Here is a 14,691-nt window from a genome sequence, read left to right on the forward strand (position 1 = left end):
CTGTCATGCCTACATACAGTTAGACTACTCCTCTCTGTCATGCCTACATACAGTTAGACTACTCTTCTCTGACCTGCCAACATACAGGGAGTATGTACAGTGAATATGTACTGTAAACTGGCCTCTTCCAGTAAGTATACCCATTCAAGTAACCCATTCCATGAAACTGTACCACCAACCTGCCTTCGTCCAATGAAAATACCACCTACCTAACTTTCTTCTAATAGGTTAGAACAGGCGTAGAATTAGACCTCTCATAGGCTGCAGGCTGCCATGGTGTTGTTGACATGTGCGTTGGCATGCAATAATTCTGTTGTCAGGGAGAGAAATCCAAGACTCAAGAGTTTTTAGACTGCACACCATAAAAGGCAGTAAAGTAGTATGCAGGAACATGTCAGTATATCTGTGATTGGGGAGCAGGAAGGAGCGAGTTAGACACAGCTCTGGTGCCCACGTCAGAGCTGTTGAGTCAACACTACACTGGAACTCATACACAAGTGCGAGTCTATGGTCAAGGAGGTGGTGGGACATTGGAGGGTGTTTTTTCCACCGTAACTGCACTTTTTCCCACTGCTCCAATGAAAGCAGTACTTGTGGCTAGCCTGTGAGATCACTTATTGACATCTGTACACACATACATGAAGATACATTACATAGTCCTGAATCAGGCCTTGTGTGATTTCAGCAGCAGACTGCGAAGTTCCCCATCCCCCCTCCCCCTCATTGCCCTCCTGAGCCCATGTGACTGAGGTGTGCTTATGAAACACAAATATCACACAGGGGCGGACCCCGCAACTACCCAGCTGCCAGGCTTCTCAAAACAAACCTCCCTCTGATAAGACGCTGACACAAAGTCATTAGTACATGGCTAAATCATTTTTTTTTTCTCTTCATACAATTAGATGACATAGTTTGAGTCCAGGCCACGAGTAGAATCACTCTCTCTTCAGAGTAGACCATCTCACAAGGTGCTAATGGATAACCCTGTGAGACACTGTCAGAGGTGTCACACTGTCAGGTGCTGCTCAGAGTTAAAGGTCTGGGTGGCTTAAACACACTCCCATCCCAGATTAAACACTGGCTCCACATTCTCTTTAACGGTCATCTCCTTCCTTTCATAGTCATTTTTATCCTCACTTTGGTTTTTTCCCCATTTTATTTTAACAGTCTTCATTTTTATAAATCGATCATGCTTTATATTCTATTCTATTATGAACTCATACTTGTTTTTATTACTCTTTTTTTTTATTAAATGTTTACATTTTTGATTGTTATTTTACTGCATTGTTGAGGAGTGTTAACAAGCAGGCATTTCACTGTTCCGTGTGCATGTGACCAATAAACTTCAATCTGATTTGACATTTGGATCTAGTTTGAATGTGTTTAGTAACTAAAGGGTAATTTGATGTAAAGTGATAGGACAAGACCGAGCCTGTGTGGCCTGTGCCTGCGGTGTGGCCTGTGCCAGGGGTGTGGCAGTGCCAGGGCTGCATTGGGCACGTGTGAGTGGGCATGGTGTTTAGTCTGGGACAGGGCATGGGGAGATTTGATGCTGGGTGTCTGGGGGGCCATCAGGAAATGAGAAGGAGGGAGCAGAGCCAGGGTGGGCTTAGGACTTGATAGCCCACCCACCCATAGCACTGTTACTAATGTATATGGGTCTGGACATTGGAGAAAATAGTGTATTAGGCAAGGCTCCTTTCACTGGATGGCTTATCTATCCATAACCCTTTTAGTCAAAGTGTTATTATACATTATAGTTTTATGCTATTATATACTGATAGGAATTTGAAAAAACCTGACAACTTGGAATTGTGTTTGTCTATTCAGATTTCTTCAAGCATTAACAGTATGTCTGTTCAGTCATCCCTGTCATTGTATTTGGGTGGGTCTGTACACTGAGGTAGGCACAGTATGTTTTGCTGTCACAGGTTGTTCAGGTATAAATGTGTTCATATCTGTGCCTCTTTCTACAGCTCTTCCTGTTGGAGGAAACGAGGGAACGTAAGTTTGACAGCCATGCCAGGGCCATCCAGAAAGCCTGGCGCAAATATGTGGCCCGCAAGAAATACGTTCAGATGAGGGAGGAAGGTGAGTGACGATCACGTTTTGAAAAAACTAAATAGTCTAATTATCATGACTAATATTCAAACTTAGATGTCAAACAGTGTCAAGGTTTTGGTCTAATGCTTCTAAAAATGAACTGAATTGAGACTGTATGTATGCATTCTTGTCTGACTGCCTGTCCCTGTGTGTCCATCCCCAGCCTCTGACCTGCTGGTGAACAGGAAGGAGAGGAGGAGACACAGCCTCAACAGGAACTTTGTGGGGGACTACCTTGGTATGGACGACAGGCCTGAGCTACGACAGTTCCTGGCCAAGAGGGAAAAGATTGACTTCGCTGACAAAGTCACAAAATACGACCGTCGCTTCAAAGTGGGTGTCTTGAACAGCAGAATTCTCTGTTTGTTTGTTTCTGATATTGTTAGTCCAATGACCATTTGTCTACTCTCTGTCCATATGTGTTTCCAGGGCATTAAGAGAGACTTGATCCTGACCCCGAAGTGTATGTACCTGATTGGGAGAGAAAAGGTGAAGCAGGGCCCTGAGAAAGGTCAGGTGACTGAGGTGCTGAAGAGGCGGATTGATGTGGAGAAGATCCTGGCTGTGTCTCTCAGGTATTATGACGCAGGTCCTAGGCACCAGGAGATGCTGGCAGGGTCTGACTAGCCCCATACTGACTGTTTAGTGTTTATTCCCCTTGGGCAGTAAGAACACACAGGACCAGCAGACTCCAGGCCTCGCAAAGCCAGCTAGTTAAAGTGTAACACTTTTCACCAGTGGTCACAAATAGATAGTTGCACAATGTACTGTACATAGAGACTATTGGTCTTGTCAGTGATGTCATCCAAACAGTTGTACATTCATGGTATCTGGGTTTCGGGCTTTTCAAGTACAAAGATACTAATCACTGGGTCTCAATGGGGAAGTTGATGAACAGCTCAAGAATCAGCCCCCCATTACACATGATATTGTTCTGTCAGCTCACAGAAACCCACCATGTTAAGCTACAATGTCTGGATGTACGATCACTCAAGTCCCCATGTTCCTTTAAATGTCACACATGGGGTATTACAAACATGGAAAAGATTCAAACCTCTTCTTTTATACGTCTGCTCTTGTGGGTGTGTAAAGGCTATATGAATATGAACACAACTACAAAGTACGCTTCAGAGTAATTATTTTATTCTACCTTTATTTTACCAGGCCGGTCCATTAAGAACAAATTCTTATTTACGACGACGGCCATTTGTTTTGTTGAAGTCACCAGTAAAGACAAATAATACTGACAGCATCAGCCCAGAGGTCAGGTCAATTATTACGACCCACATTACTTCATGACCCACTAAGCTTGACATTTGCATATAACCAGCGAGGGACAAAATAAAAAAACTTGCCGGGTCAAAGCCGTGTTTAACACTCAACTAGATTATGAGTGTAACTGTGGGACTTGTATGATCATATAGCTTGTTGAATGTTGCACATGATTTGCATGGGGCTTTGTTTTTGGTGGGGACATTATAGAAGACTTTGTAGAGGCTTTTGAGTCTGTGAGTGATTGGGGGGTTGTGGGTAATATGAACCAGGTGGTGCTGGGAGGGAAAGCAGGCATTGTAAAAAGCTTATTGGAGAACACTTTAGTTCATTGGGGGAAACAGTGCATCAGCTGTGTCAGTTGGAGGAACAGGTTTCCCTCTCTCCTTAGTTACCTGCTGCTTTGTCTCTTGCTGGTTATATGCAAATGTCAAGCTTAGTGGGTCATGAAGTAATGTGGGTCGTAATAATTGACCTGACCTCTGGGCTGATGCTGTCAGTATTATTTGTCTTTACTGGTGACTTCAACAAAACAAATGGCTGTCATTGTAAATAAGAATTTGTTCTTAATTGACCTGCCTGGTAAAATAAAATAATTAATCTGGGCCGTTTACATGCAAATGTACTATATTTACCTGACGAGAGAATCTGTGTTCTGACAATAGAATCGACTGTCGAATTCACAATCACTCTCCTCCAACATATCAGTTCAAATCAAACTTTATTCATATCTGTCACATTACAGTGCATGTCACAAAGTTGCTCCCCAGTCCCAACTGATTGGTCTGTCCCTGTCCCTCAGCACGATGCAGGACGACCTGCTGATCCTGCATGAGCAGGAGTATGACAGCCTGCTGGAGTGCACCTTTAAGACCGAGTTCATCAGCCTGCTGGCCCGCAGGTTCGAGGAGAGGACCCAGAGGAAGCTGCCGCTCAAGTTTGGCACCACGTACGTGCTGTAAACACAAACATGCATTTTAAACAGACAGTGTGATATATGGGTGGAGTGGAAGTAGACAAAGCTTTGGTCAACATGATTTACAATACTCTGGGGTAGTTCTGGAAATACTGCTTTTGATTTGGTACTGAGATAACAGATTACATTTCTCTGGCAGTTTCCAGTGGGTGGTTTGAGTCAGTGGTTGTAAGGGAGATGCTCTCTGCTCTGTCTCTCAGACTGGAGTTGAAGCTGAAGAAGGAAAACTGGGGTTTCCTGAGTGGAGGCGGCTCCAGACAGGTGATGTTTGTCCAGGGCCAGGGGGACGTGGCTGTCACAAAGCCCTCCAGTAAGACGCTGCAGGTCAGCATTGGAGCCGGTCTGCCCAAGAACACACGTGAGTATTACAGGAGTAGTGTGTACCCTCCCTCCACATCAGGATTCAATAGACATGGTGTTTTCTTAGTGTTGTCTGAAACATGCTGTTTACTGACTTAGTCCCCTTTGTAGGTCCCACCAAGAAAAGCTTCACTCAGAGTCGCTTCAACGTGTCCAGAACCCATCAGAACACTCCCACACGGGCTCCCCCTGGGCCTCCAGGTAGAATAATCATTAGCTGATGTAGGCCCTCACCCCTGTACATAATAAAGCAGTTAGCAACAGTTAGCTGTTTCCACTTGATGACAACCATCTTCCTCTTTGTCACAGTTGCCCATCAGAATGGTGGTCTGAAAAACACCAACCACATAGCCAATCAGAGGAACGCCTCACAGCATTCCAATCAGAGGCCTCCGTCAACAGGCAATGGGTCCTGCCCCTTCCTGCCCAACAACGTCATTCTGAGGGAGAGAGGCAGCAGCCATCCTAAGCCCAACCAGCCCAACCTGGACTGTCTGAAGGTCCCTGACCAGGGGGCGGCAGGGTGAGTACTGGCACCAACAGCCCTGATTACCTCCCAATACAGAGCCCTAAGAACTGATAACTATAATGACTTTCTATACAGATACGTTTGCTCTTACATAAACATGTAAATACTGAGGATGAGTCTGGTGTGTAACGTGGTTTGTGTCAGTATTGTGCAGTGCTGTTTCAGTGTGTGAGCGCACAAGAACGCACACACACACAGTCCTGCTGTAACTTGGATGATGTATTCCTTTATAGTAACGGAGGCGCCCGGACAGCTTCGAATGGAGGAATGTGAGTCTGAGTGTTTGCGGTGTTGGGTGATGGTTCAGACCTTAGCCAAGCCAGGCGCAGCTCACTGGCATGATGTGTATATCTCTCCCTGGCTCTCCTGTAGCTAGATGCTCTCCTTCTTGCTTGTAAACATCTCTCTAACAGCTGATGTTGAATCAGAAGAAGGCAAAACCTATCATCTGATTGGACGAAACTACAGAAAAAAGTCTGAGCCCAGTAACATGCTATCAATCATTCTGTTGTTGAAGAGTCATTTTGCTCCAGAATTATACCTTCAAAGGCATGATATGGAATCTATTCTCATATAATATCGCTAGATCCTGCTGCTTGCAAATTACTGGGCTTACTTTTTTCTCCCAAAATTAGCTCTGGTGTAAGCTGATTGGGTATGTCTCAATGATTTTGAGATATCCTGGATACAAATCTTGGGGAAGCAAGATATAACTTTTTTTATTGGTGATTAATTTGGTGTGATAGTTTGCTTGTTGGTTGACTTCGTGAAGGTGTGTGTATTTTTCATCTCTAGCTTTCTCAAGTTAATTCACTGTATATACAAACAACTTTCCAGTGTTTTACACTCCATAATACCATGTGGTGATTTCCAATGAGACTTACCCCCACACCATGGGGGTTACCAGTGTGTTATGCTAATGTCAGCTCTAATGTTAGTGTTTCCACAATAACTAGCCTTTAGTATGACACCAAAGACTTGTGTTGCGCATAATCAACCACCTCTGCATCTTTCAAAACTATTGCTTTGTGAGAAGGTGTTAAAGTTCACTGTTAGTCATTGTTATGTACTGTAAGTACCAGCTGAAAAGTACCCAGGGCCTTGCCTTGGCTCCCATGCAGAGCAGGTCTGCCAGAGCCATGGCCCGCCCAGTGAGACATGGGTGCCGGATGGAAACAGAAAAGTCTGAGCCTTCTGGGTAAAACCCTAATTGGAAAGGCACTAATAGTGTTGGTACTGAGACGAATTTATGGGATGGCTCGCCATCTTGTGGTAGAACTGAGCATATCAACTTCTATTTAGTTATGTGTCTTTGAAAGAAACAATGGAGTAAGCACCAATCCAATAATAACTACCACAAACTCACATGGTATGTTCTTTTATCCCAATATCATTAACTTCACATCCTTTGCTAAAGCCACAATAACCAGAAGCTTTCCTAATGACTGACTGTAGTGTTCCAGTCGGCCAGTAGAATAGTGTCACACTAATGAAGGATAGAAGACCTTTTCTTTGATAACTAAAGCTCGCTCCTGTTGTCTTTCTCTTTATTCCTCAGTGTCCAAAGACAGTCGGTCAGTAGACCACCCCCAGGAGGGGGGCGACCCAAACCTGCCCCCAAACCCAAGCCCCAGGTGCCCCAGTGCAAAGCCCTTTATGCCTATGATGCTCAGGACACAGATGAGCTCAGCTTCAATGCAGACGACGTCATCGACATCCTCAAGGAAGGTAATACACAGGAGGCAGAAATCACATCATCGCACAAAGGGACAATTATTGAATTTGGTTTGGTGCGGGGTGCACAAAACATTTGCAATTTAACTCTTTAACATTTAAAAAAAAATGTCCCACTGTAAACTAAGTATTCTTTCTTGATCAGATGCTTCTGGCTGGTGGATGGGGAGGCTACGGGCAAAGCAAGGCCTGTTCCCCAACAACTACGTCAGCAAGATCTAGGAGCTGCATGTCAATCACCAGGAGAGAAGTACACACCTCTACAGACCGGAGATAGAGCTATCAAATAAGAGATTTTGTGAGACCCGAGAAGAGAAACTGACATTTTCTCCACTCCTGCAATTGTAGCCTTCTTCTGGACAGGCAAGAGGAGCGTCAGGCTTGCAATGAAGTTCTATTTTTATGGGGATCTGAGGACAATACTCTTGTCCAGGGGCAAATCGCTACTCAATCCCTGTGAGCACTGAACAAAACTATTTATTGTATTTATATAGCTTTCTACAGTCTCCCTTCCCCTTTTTCACTTCGCTATGGTGATATTTTGGATGCATGATATGTGGAACCAGGTTGTAATTACATTTCTCATTTTGGAAATGAATGGTTTTAACATGAGTTCGGGGTTGTTTCCAAGAAGCCACTGTCTCTGTTCAATATTGTTCTCAATGGGGATTTGTGCTGCTAAGATGAATTTACAGATGGTATTGGCTATAGAAATATGTTGACAAATTTTTACATAAAATGGACATTAAGTTCATTGCACTGTGATTTTATTAACTTCGGCAATGCATTTCCCTAGAAAAACAATGATCGAATGTGTTTGATAACCAATTCTTATTAGTCAACTAAACGGATGCAATCACTTTCGGGAAAAGGAAATGCAGTGTGACAAAGGTTGGCTTCAGGAATCCCCCTGCTCTTATTTCCAAAATCCAAGTGATATCCCCAGAACTCTAGGGCCACACTGTGCATGGTCTGGTTTATAAGCACTTTATCAGTAGCTACAGGTACTAACTTGGACAGACTGGTAACTCCTGCCACAGCTAGTAATCCTTGGATGTTTTGAAAGATTGCCAAACTAGAGGATAATTTGTTTACATAGAATGTGCATCTCTTGACATTTAGGAATTAAGTCAATACTTTGTTACAATTTAAGTGTTTCACTGCAGGATTTAATTCAAAGTCCTCTGCTTTGATATTGTATTCCATGTAGATTTAAGTGCACAGTACGGGTGAATGGCGTTTGTCCTTTCAAATGAAAGTAAAAATTCCACTGACTTCACATGCTTATGGCACTGAACAATATTTCCTTTCTGGTTTCCAATGTTTATCACTGTGCATAATCATTTAGGTCTTGATTCAATCCATAAAAGCATTGGACGCTCTGAAATAATGGTACATTGAGCTGACATGACGCAATTGCCAATCATTAGCGCTATGGATTGAAGAGCCCTAAAAAAAAAAAAGCTTTCTTTCAGGCTTGAACTGTGGCAGAGTTATGTAGTTAATCTGCATAAATGCTTTAACTGGCCTCTATCCTGTTCTGCCCTAGCTGGTCAGGAAACTCCTTTCCCTACTAATTATCGCCTGGTCCCAGATGTTTGTAGCTTTGGCAACTTAAGTGTCGACAACTGTACATGCAAACAGATCTGGGACTATGCTACATTACAAGCTGCAACATCCTGGTGCAGCTGTGTTCAGGAACACTGGGCTATAAATCCTGCAGTAGGAACAAGCTGTACTAAAGTTAAATGTCTGAATAAAAATGGCAGGCCCATAAAGTTATACTTCTGTAGGTGGTGTTACCCATCGATACTCCGTAAGAATAAAATTGTAACCACCAGGCTGCGTGGCTTTTAATGTCCATTTAACAGCGACTAAAACTTCATTGCTACACATCGATGTTTAAAACCATAACACATCTAGATTATATTTAAAAGGGTTCAAAACCAGGTTTATTTGTAAAAAGTTAAATATTTACATGTACTTAAAAGCAGCAGTCCAAAAGGCCATCTCACAATGGATTTTCTTAAAAATAAAGTGCAGCAGACTTAGTCGGCATTCACGTCATGACATTAGGGTTTAGGTTATGGGAGCAGAGCCATGTAATTTACAAAGGTAGACTTCAGCTGAGGGATGAGGCTGATCCTCATAAGTCGGCTGCTTGAATACTTGTTCTTGACAGCCTGGAACACAATTACTCAATGGTTTTTTCCAAGAGGTGACATGTATCAATTTACCCAAATTGTACAAGATTAGATCACAACGTCAAGCCATCAGAGGACCACTTACCTGAAGCTTTGTTCGCCCTTCATTGACAGAAACTATGTTTTTGGCAATGTGCTCCATGATTGGCTTGAGGTGGTTCTCATTATAGGTAGAGTAGTGCTCCTGTGTTGGAGTCTGCACAGGGAGTGGACACAATAGTAAAAACAGACCATATCTGTTGCTAGCACCAAATCAGTCAGACAAACCAGGTTGAATTCTGTAATTTATTTCTGATACACTGAGTGGACCATCCCAATAATTGCCACAAAACAGAACCTTACCCAGTTGAGCTCATCAAGCAGCAGCTGGGAGAGGCACAAGGCAGCAGCAGCAATCTCAGAAGGATGGTAGTGCACCATGTCATAGTCAAGGAGGGTCAGTTCCATGAGGTACTTGGCTAATGTGTGCTTCTCAACGTCAGCCTGAAAAGACAACGACTGGTATTACTGTAACCTTCTGGTAACCCGTCAGTGGTTGGCTTTTCCACCTCTAACAAATAGTTGGAGTTAATGTTGATGGGGCGATTTGAGTAACCACACCCATAAAGAAAATTGTATGAAAACATGCATGTCATTGAGTAGCCTACATTGCCAGCCTTGGAGGCTCTCCTGAGGAAGTGCAGGGGTAGAGGCCGTCCAAGCTCAAAGTTCAGACTTCGCAGAATCAGCTGCTCCATCTCCCGAATATGGGCCTTGGTGAATGCATTGTCTGTGATGTAAACAAAATCACCTATCTCCGGGGAATACATCTCTTCATACTTGGATGCCAACAACATGGCAGTCACACCAACCAGCTGGAGCTTCTTGCGGCCAATAGTTTGCACCTAGATAGTAGAGGGGGTAAAAAAAAAAAAATGACACACGGATACGCCATTTTATTTTTTACAAGGCTTACCTGAAGAAAGCGATCCAGGATGGCCACCGTCAGATAGAGAGTCTCCTGCAATAGCTGGAACCTGGAGTGCACCTGAATCAGCCAGTCAATCAGGAGAGCACGCATGCGTCCATTGATCTCATAGCCACTCATGTACTTGGCCCGAACAGACTGCTGGGTCTGTTGAGACATTTCAAGATTGTCTTAGAGACCAGTCCAAATATTTAACGAGTCATCACCATGTTGCCTAGAGAAAACAAGTTACCTCAAGGCGCTGCAGATATCCATAGATATCCTTTATATATTCAGAGCACAGTTGTGGCAGGTCTGAATCCCCTTCATCAATGTCTTCTACAGCAAGCAGAGCTTCTGAGAACGCCTGGCACAATTCCTCTTCCTTCATGGACACGTTAGCATACACTTCAGGCTGAGGAACTTTAGGCCAAACAGCTGCTGGCTGGTCTTGTTGGTTCATAGATTGTTTGGTTGAGGCCTTGGCAGGAACGGTCTTCTGTAGAGAGTATAGAGAAGCATGTTTGAGAACTTAAAAAAAAAAATGTCACCTTTATGTAACCAGATAGGCCAGTTCAGAACAAGTTCTCATTTACAACTGTGACCTGGCCAAGATAAAGCAAAGCAGTGTGACAAAACAGAGTTACACATGGAATAAACAAACGTACAGTCAACACAATAGAAAAAGTCTATATACTGTGTGTGCAAATAGCTCAAGGAGAGAAGGCAATAAATAGGCCATAGTAGCGAAGTAATTACTGTTCAGCAAATTAACACTGGAGTGATAGATGTGCAAGTAGAAATACTAGTGTGCAAAAGAGTAACTAGTGAAATCAGACAATGGACCAAACAACGCCGGGTAAGACAACATACCTTGAACGGCACCGCTTTGCAAGCATTGGGAAAGTTGGACAGCTCTCCAAGCACAGACCTTCCTGCTCCAGCTACGTTTGCTTTTCCCATTAGTGTTGGGTTGTCTGCGTTCCTTAACTGTTGAAGACCCCCCCCCAAAAAAAGTGAACATAAAACATATCTAATTAAAAGTCTGCAGTTTTGTCATGTTAGTTAGCAAGCGAAGGCTAACGTCGTCAGCTAATGACACATTATTTAGCCATGCGCAATTACACTAGGTAACCTTAGCTTACCTAGCTAAATGTTTTTCCCGGTTACGTAACTTTATTTTAGGCAAAGCATACGCTCGTTTTCCAGCATTTATTTCCTAGTTGCTTAACGTTACCTACTAGATAGCAAATTGTCTAGCTAACTACATATCGCCAGTAACGTTAGCTGTGAGTAACATGCACACAAAAACACATTAGCTAGTCCAGATTGTAAAAAGTTACCGCAGAACCAACTTCTAATGACATCGTCACGCTTGGTTAAAACCAAGGCAGCTAGATAGCCAGCTATAATCGGCAAAAAGCCCAAGTGAGAAGTGTCAAAGAACCATTCCACAGTCATTCAAATACCGCTCTGTTGATTCTAATTGGATTCCGCATCATAGAATGCATCTCTTTCATTGGTTGCCAAAGAGGAATCACGAATGACGTCGCACAGTCACAATCAGAATGGATATCTATGATAAAGAACCAGAAAAACGTTCCTCTCGGTGTAAATTGGTTTTGTGAATGAAGAATTTGTCTTATATATTTATTACAACAAGATCTCTCAAGTAAGCCCACGCCTTCCAATCTGAGTAATGGATAAACCTTGTGATCATTCCCAAAACTAAGATGAGTTTTCATTCGTGTAGTTAGACCACTGGGAACGGCTTTGATCACAGAAATAAACTATCTGAAAGGTATTGGAAACTCTTTCAATGTTATAAATTGTTCATATGTGAGAATATTACCCTTGTTGTCGAAAATATCAAGAACAAAGTCAATATTCCTCTCATGCCAGCTGGTGTAGAACAATGACTTATTCCTTATAGTTATGTCTGAATTATTCCCCAAAGGAGCTTTATGTGGGGAAAAATTGTGCAGGAAACATATTTTCCAGGCCATTAAAGCTTGTTGGTGAAACCTAGCCAATTTAGCAGGTAATCTATCAGGAATATAATTACATTTCAGTAAAAATTGAAGACCTCCCAACTTACTAAAAACATTATTTGGAATGAAATACCATATTGAATCAGTATTGATCAAACATCTTTTCAACCAGTTTATCTTGAAAGTGTTATGTTATGTCAACAAAATCCAACACATGCTTATTCCAGATATTGTCTGGAAAAATGCATGGTTAAGGCCTTACAAATACTGTATATCAAACAAAGTTAAGGAAGTGCACTTCAAAATTTTACATAAAATATATCCATATGATATCCAAATTTGTGGCTATTGATGATATCTGCGTTTTCTGTGAAAAAGAAGGTGAGAATCTGTCTCACTTGTTCTTTGAATGTAAATTTGTGTCAGAATTTTGGAAAAACCTTGCCAAATACTTATTTACTATTATGAACACTGCCTATGTTTTTGACATGAAAGATATATGTTACTATTGCAATGATAACACGACCACTGAAATGATTATTTTTTATTCTTGTTGCCAAATACTTTATACACAAACAAAAATTCCTAAATTCTAAACCAAAACTACACATTTTTCTGATTGAATTCAACTATTTTATTAAAACATTAACCCTAGTGAATAACAACAATAATAACATCGTCCTGAATCATTATAATAAGATTTTTTCAGAGTGAATACAATTGCACTAAAATTGTTTATTTTTTGTATTATTTTATTGATATGTTTTGTATGTTTGAGTATTTTCATGTTAAAATACCTGTGTTTTGTTTTGTTAGACATGTTTGATGTAGCAATGTAAGTAGATTAAAAAAAATAATCTTAAAAAATAAAATAAAAAGGAAAAAAATACAAAATAAAATCTATGATAAGAACAAAAATATTTTTGATTGAATTGAACTATCTTATTAAAACATTATCCCTAGTGAACAACAAGAATAACATTTCCTGAATCATAATTATATTTTTTCAGAGTGATTACAATTGCACTAGAATTGTATTTTTTTTTTTTATTATTTCACTGATTTTTTTTGTATGTTTTAGTATTTTATTGTTAGTACCTGCGTTCTGTTTTGTGTGATGTAGCAATGTAAGTTGTTGATCTGTATTATGAATTAAAAAAAATAAAACATCTATGATAAGAACCCCCACCCGATTAGACAACGATCACCCCTATAAAAGGGTTTCCACTAGTTACCACAGCTACAAGTTCACAATTGGCTATACAGTCAAAATTCATGAATACAAATGGTTAGGTTTAGGCATACGGTTAGCAGTGTGTTTAAAGTTAAGGTTATGTTTCAAATGACATTTTAAGAAGATCAATTGTAGAAATAGGCGGGTTTTATGACTTTGTGGCTGGGGTAGCTAGCTAGTAACGACCCAATCAAAGAGAAATTGACACAACTCATCCAAAAACGACACTTTCCTTTTAAATTACAAAAAGCAATGCCATTTGAAGAAAAGAGAGAAAATGGTTGCATTAATGTTTGCAACGTTGCAAACATTAATGCAACTATTTTCTCTTTTCTCTCCATTTCTCTCTTTTTTTACCATTTGCACAACCTTAGGCCCCAGGTATCCTAGAGCGTTGGGTCAGGAACCGAAAGGTTGCAGATCGAATCCCCCAAGCTGACAAGGTAAAATTCTGTCTTCTGCCCCTGAACAAGGCAGTAACCCACTGTTCCTAGGCCGTCATTGTAAATAAGAATTTGTTCTTAACTGCCTTGCCTAGTTAAATAAAGGAAACAAAAAAAATGTCTGCAGCATGGATTTATTGCTCAGCAGAGGCCACATCTCAATATTGCTGATAAATCCACTTGGCCAAAATAACATTCTATGAATTGGCCAAAATAACATTCTATGAATTGACCAAAATGCTAATCTTGGCTACTCTAATTAAGAAACACTACACATGGTCTTCCCTGATTGATGAGTAGTAATAAGTAAGGGGAATCTACTTACAATGCATAAAATATATATTTATATTCTTGCTGCAGGCTCTTTGGATACATGGATGGATACTTCAGTTAATCTTTACTTGATGAGGATTATAAACTGATTATAAACAGTTTATATGCACTTTACTGTCATGGCACATGGGGGGGGGGGGGGGGGGGGGGAGTTGAATAGGCATTTTTAGTACTGCTATATTGCATCCACAGTACCTTCAGAAAGTATTCATACCGCTTGACTTATTCAACATTTTGTGTTACAGCCTGATTTCCAAATGGATTAAATATGTTTTTCTCTCACCCATCTGAAAACGTTTTTATAATTTTTTGCTAGTTTACTGTAAACAAAATACATAAATATCTATCAATACATGTTACAATCACCTTTGGCAGCCTTTAAGGCAGCAATTACAGAGTATTTCTGGTAAGTCTTTAAAAGCTTTGCACAACTGGATTGTTCAATATTTGCACATTATTTTTTTCTAAATTCTTCAAGCTCTGTCAAATTCGTTGTTGACCATTGCTAGACAACCATTTTCCTGTAGGATTTTGCCTGTGCTTAGCTCCATTCCATTTTTTATTTT

At 41.1% G+C, this 14,691-nt stretch overlaps 2 protein-coding genes across 3 annotated transcripts in view; one reads left to right on the forward strand and one right to left on the reverse strand.

Moving 5' to 3' along the window:
• LOC139385260 (unconventional myosin-Ie-like) overlaps window positions 1-8,814 on the forward strand; it is a 60,545-nt gene extending 51,731 nt beyond the window's left edge. The window contains exons 20-29 of one of the 2 annotated variants that reach the window (XM_071130425.1): window positions 1,977-2,091; window positions 2,267-2,436; window positions 2,533-2,678; window positions 4,178-4,324; window positions 4,552-4,709; window positions 4,823-4,912; window positions 5,021-5,234; window positions 5,474-5,509; window positions 6,799-6,968; window positions 7,120-8,814. In XM_071130425.1, coding sequence (XP_070986526.1) covers window positions 1,977-2,091; window positions 2,267-2,436; window positions 2,533-2,678; window positions 4,178-4,324; window positions 4,552-4,709; window positions 4,823-4,912; window positions 5,021-5,234; window positions 5,474-5,509; window positions 6,799-6,968; window positions 7,120-7,196 — 1,323 coding nt within the window. In that variant the 3' untranslated portion in view covers window positions 7,197-8,814. The remainder of the gene's footprint in view (window positions 1-1,976; window positions 2,092-2,266; window positions 2,437-2,532; window positions 2,679-4,177; window positions 4,325-4,551; window positions 4,710-4,822; window positions 4,913-5,020; window positions 5,235-5,473; window positions 5,510-6,798; window positions 6,969-7,119) is intronic. The other variant, XM_071130426.1, reaches the window with a different exon arrangement.
• Window positions 8,815-9,052: 238 nt separating this feature from the next.
• LOC139385261 (G2/mitotic-specific cyclin-B2-like) lies at window positions 9,053-11,595 on the reverse strand. Its single transcript, XM_071130427.1, has 8 exons — window positions 11,468-11,595; window positions 10,998-11,114; window positions 10,378-10,623; window positions 10,134-10,292; window positions 9,826-10,062; window positions 9,521-9,661; window positions 9,264-9,374; window positions 9,053-9,157 (listed from the first exon to the last, which is right to left on the reverse strand). Exons 1-8 carry the CDS (start codon window positions 11,489-11,491, stop codon window positions 9,059-9,061), a joined length of 1,134 nt encoding a protein of 377 aa, XP_070986528.1. The 5' UTR covers window positions 11,492-11,595; the 3' UTR covers window positions 9,053-9,058.
• Between the last annotated feature and the right edge of the window lie 3,096 nt (window positions 11,596-14,691).

Source organism: Oncorhynchus clarkii, chromosome 26, assembly GCF_045791955.1.
Source record: "Oncorhynchus clarkii lewisi isolate Uvic-CL-2024 chromosome 26, UVic_Ocla_1.0, whole genome shotgun sequence".
Taxonomy (NCBI): domain Eukaryota; kingdom Metazoa; phylum Chordata; class Actinopteri; order Salmoniformes; family Salmonidae; genus Oncorhynchus; species Oncorhynchus clarkii.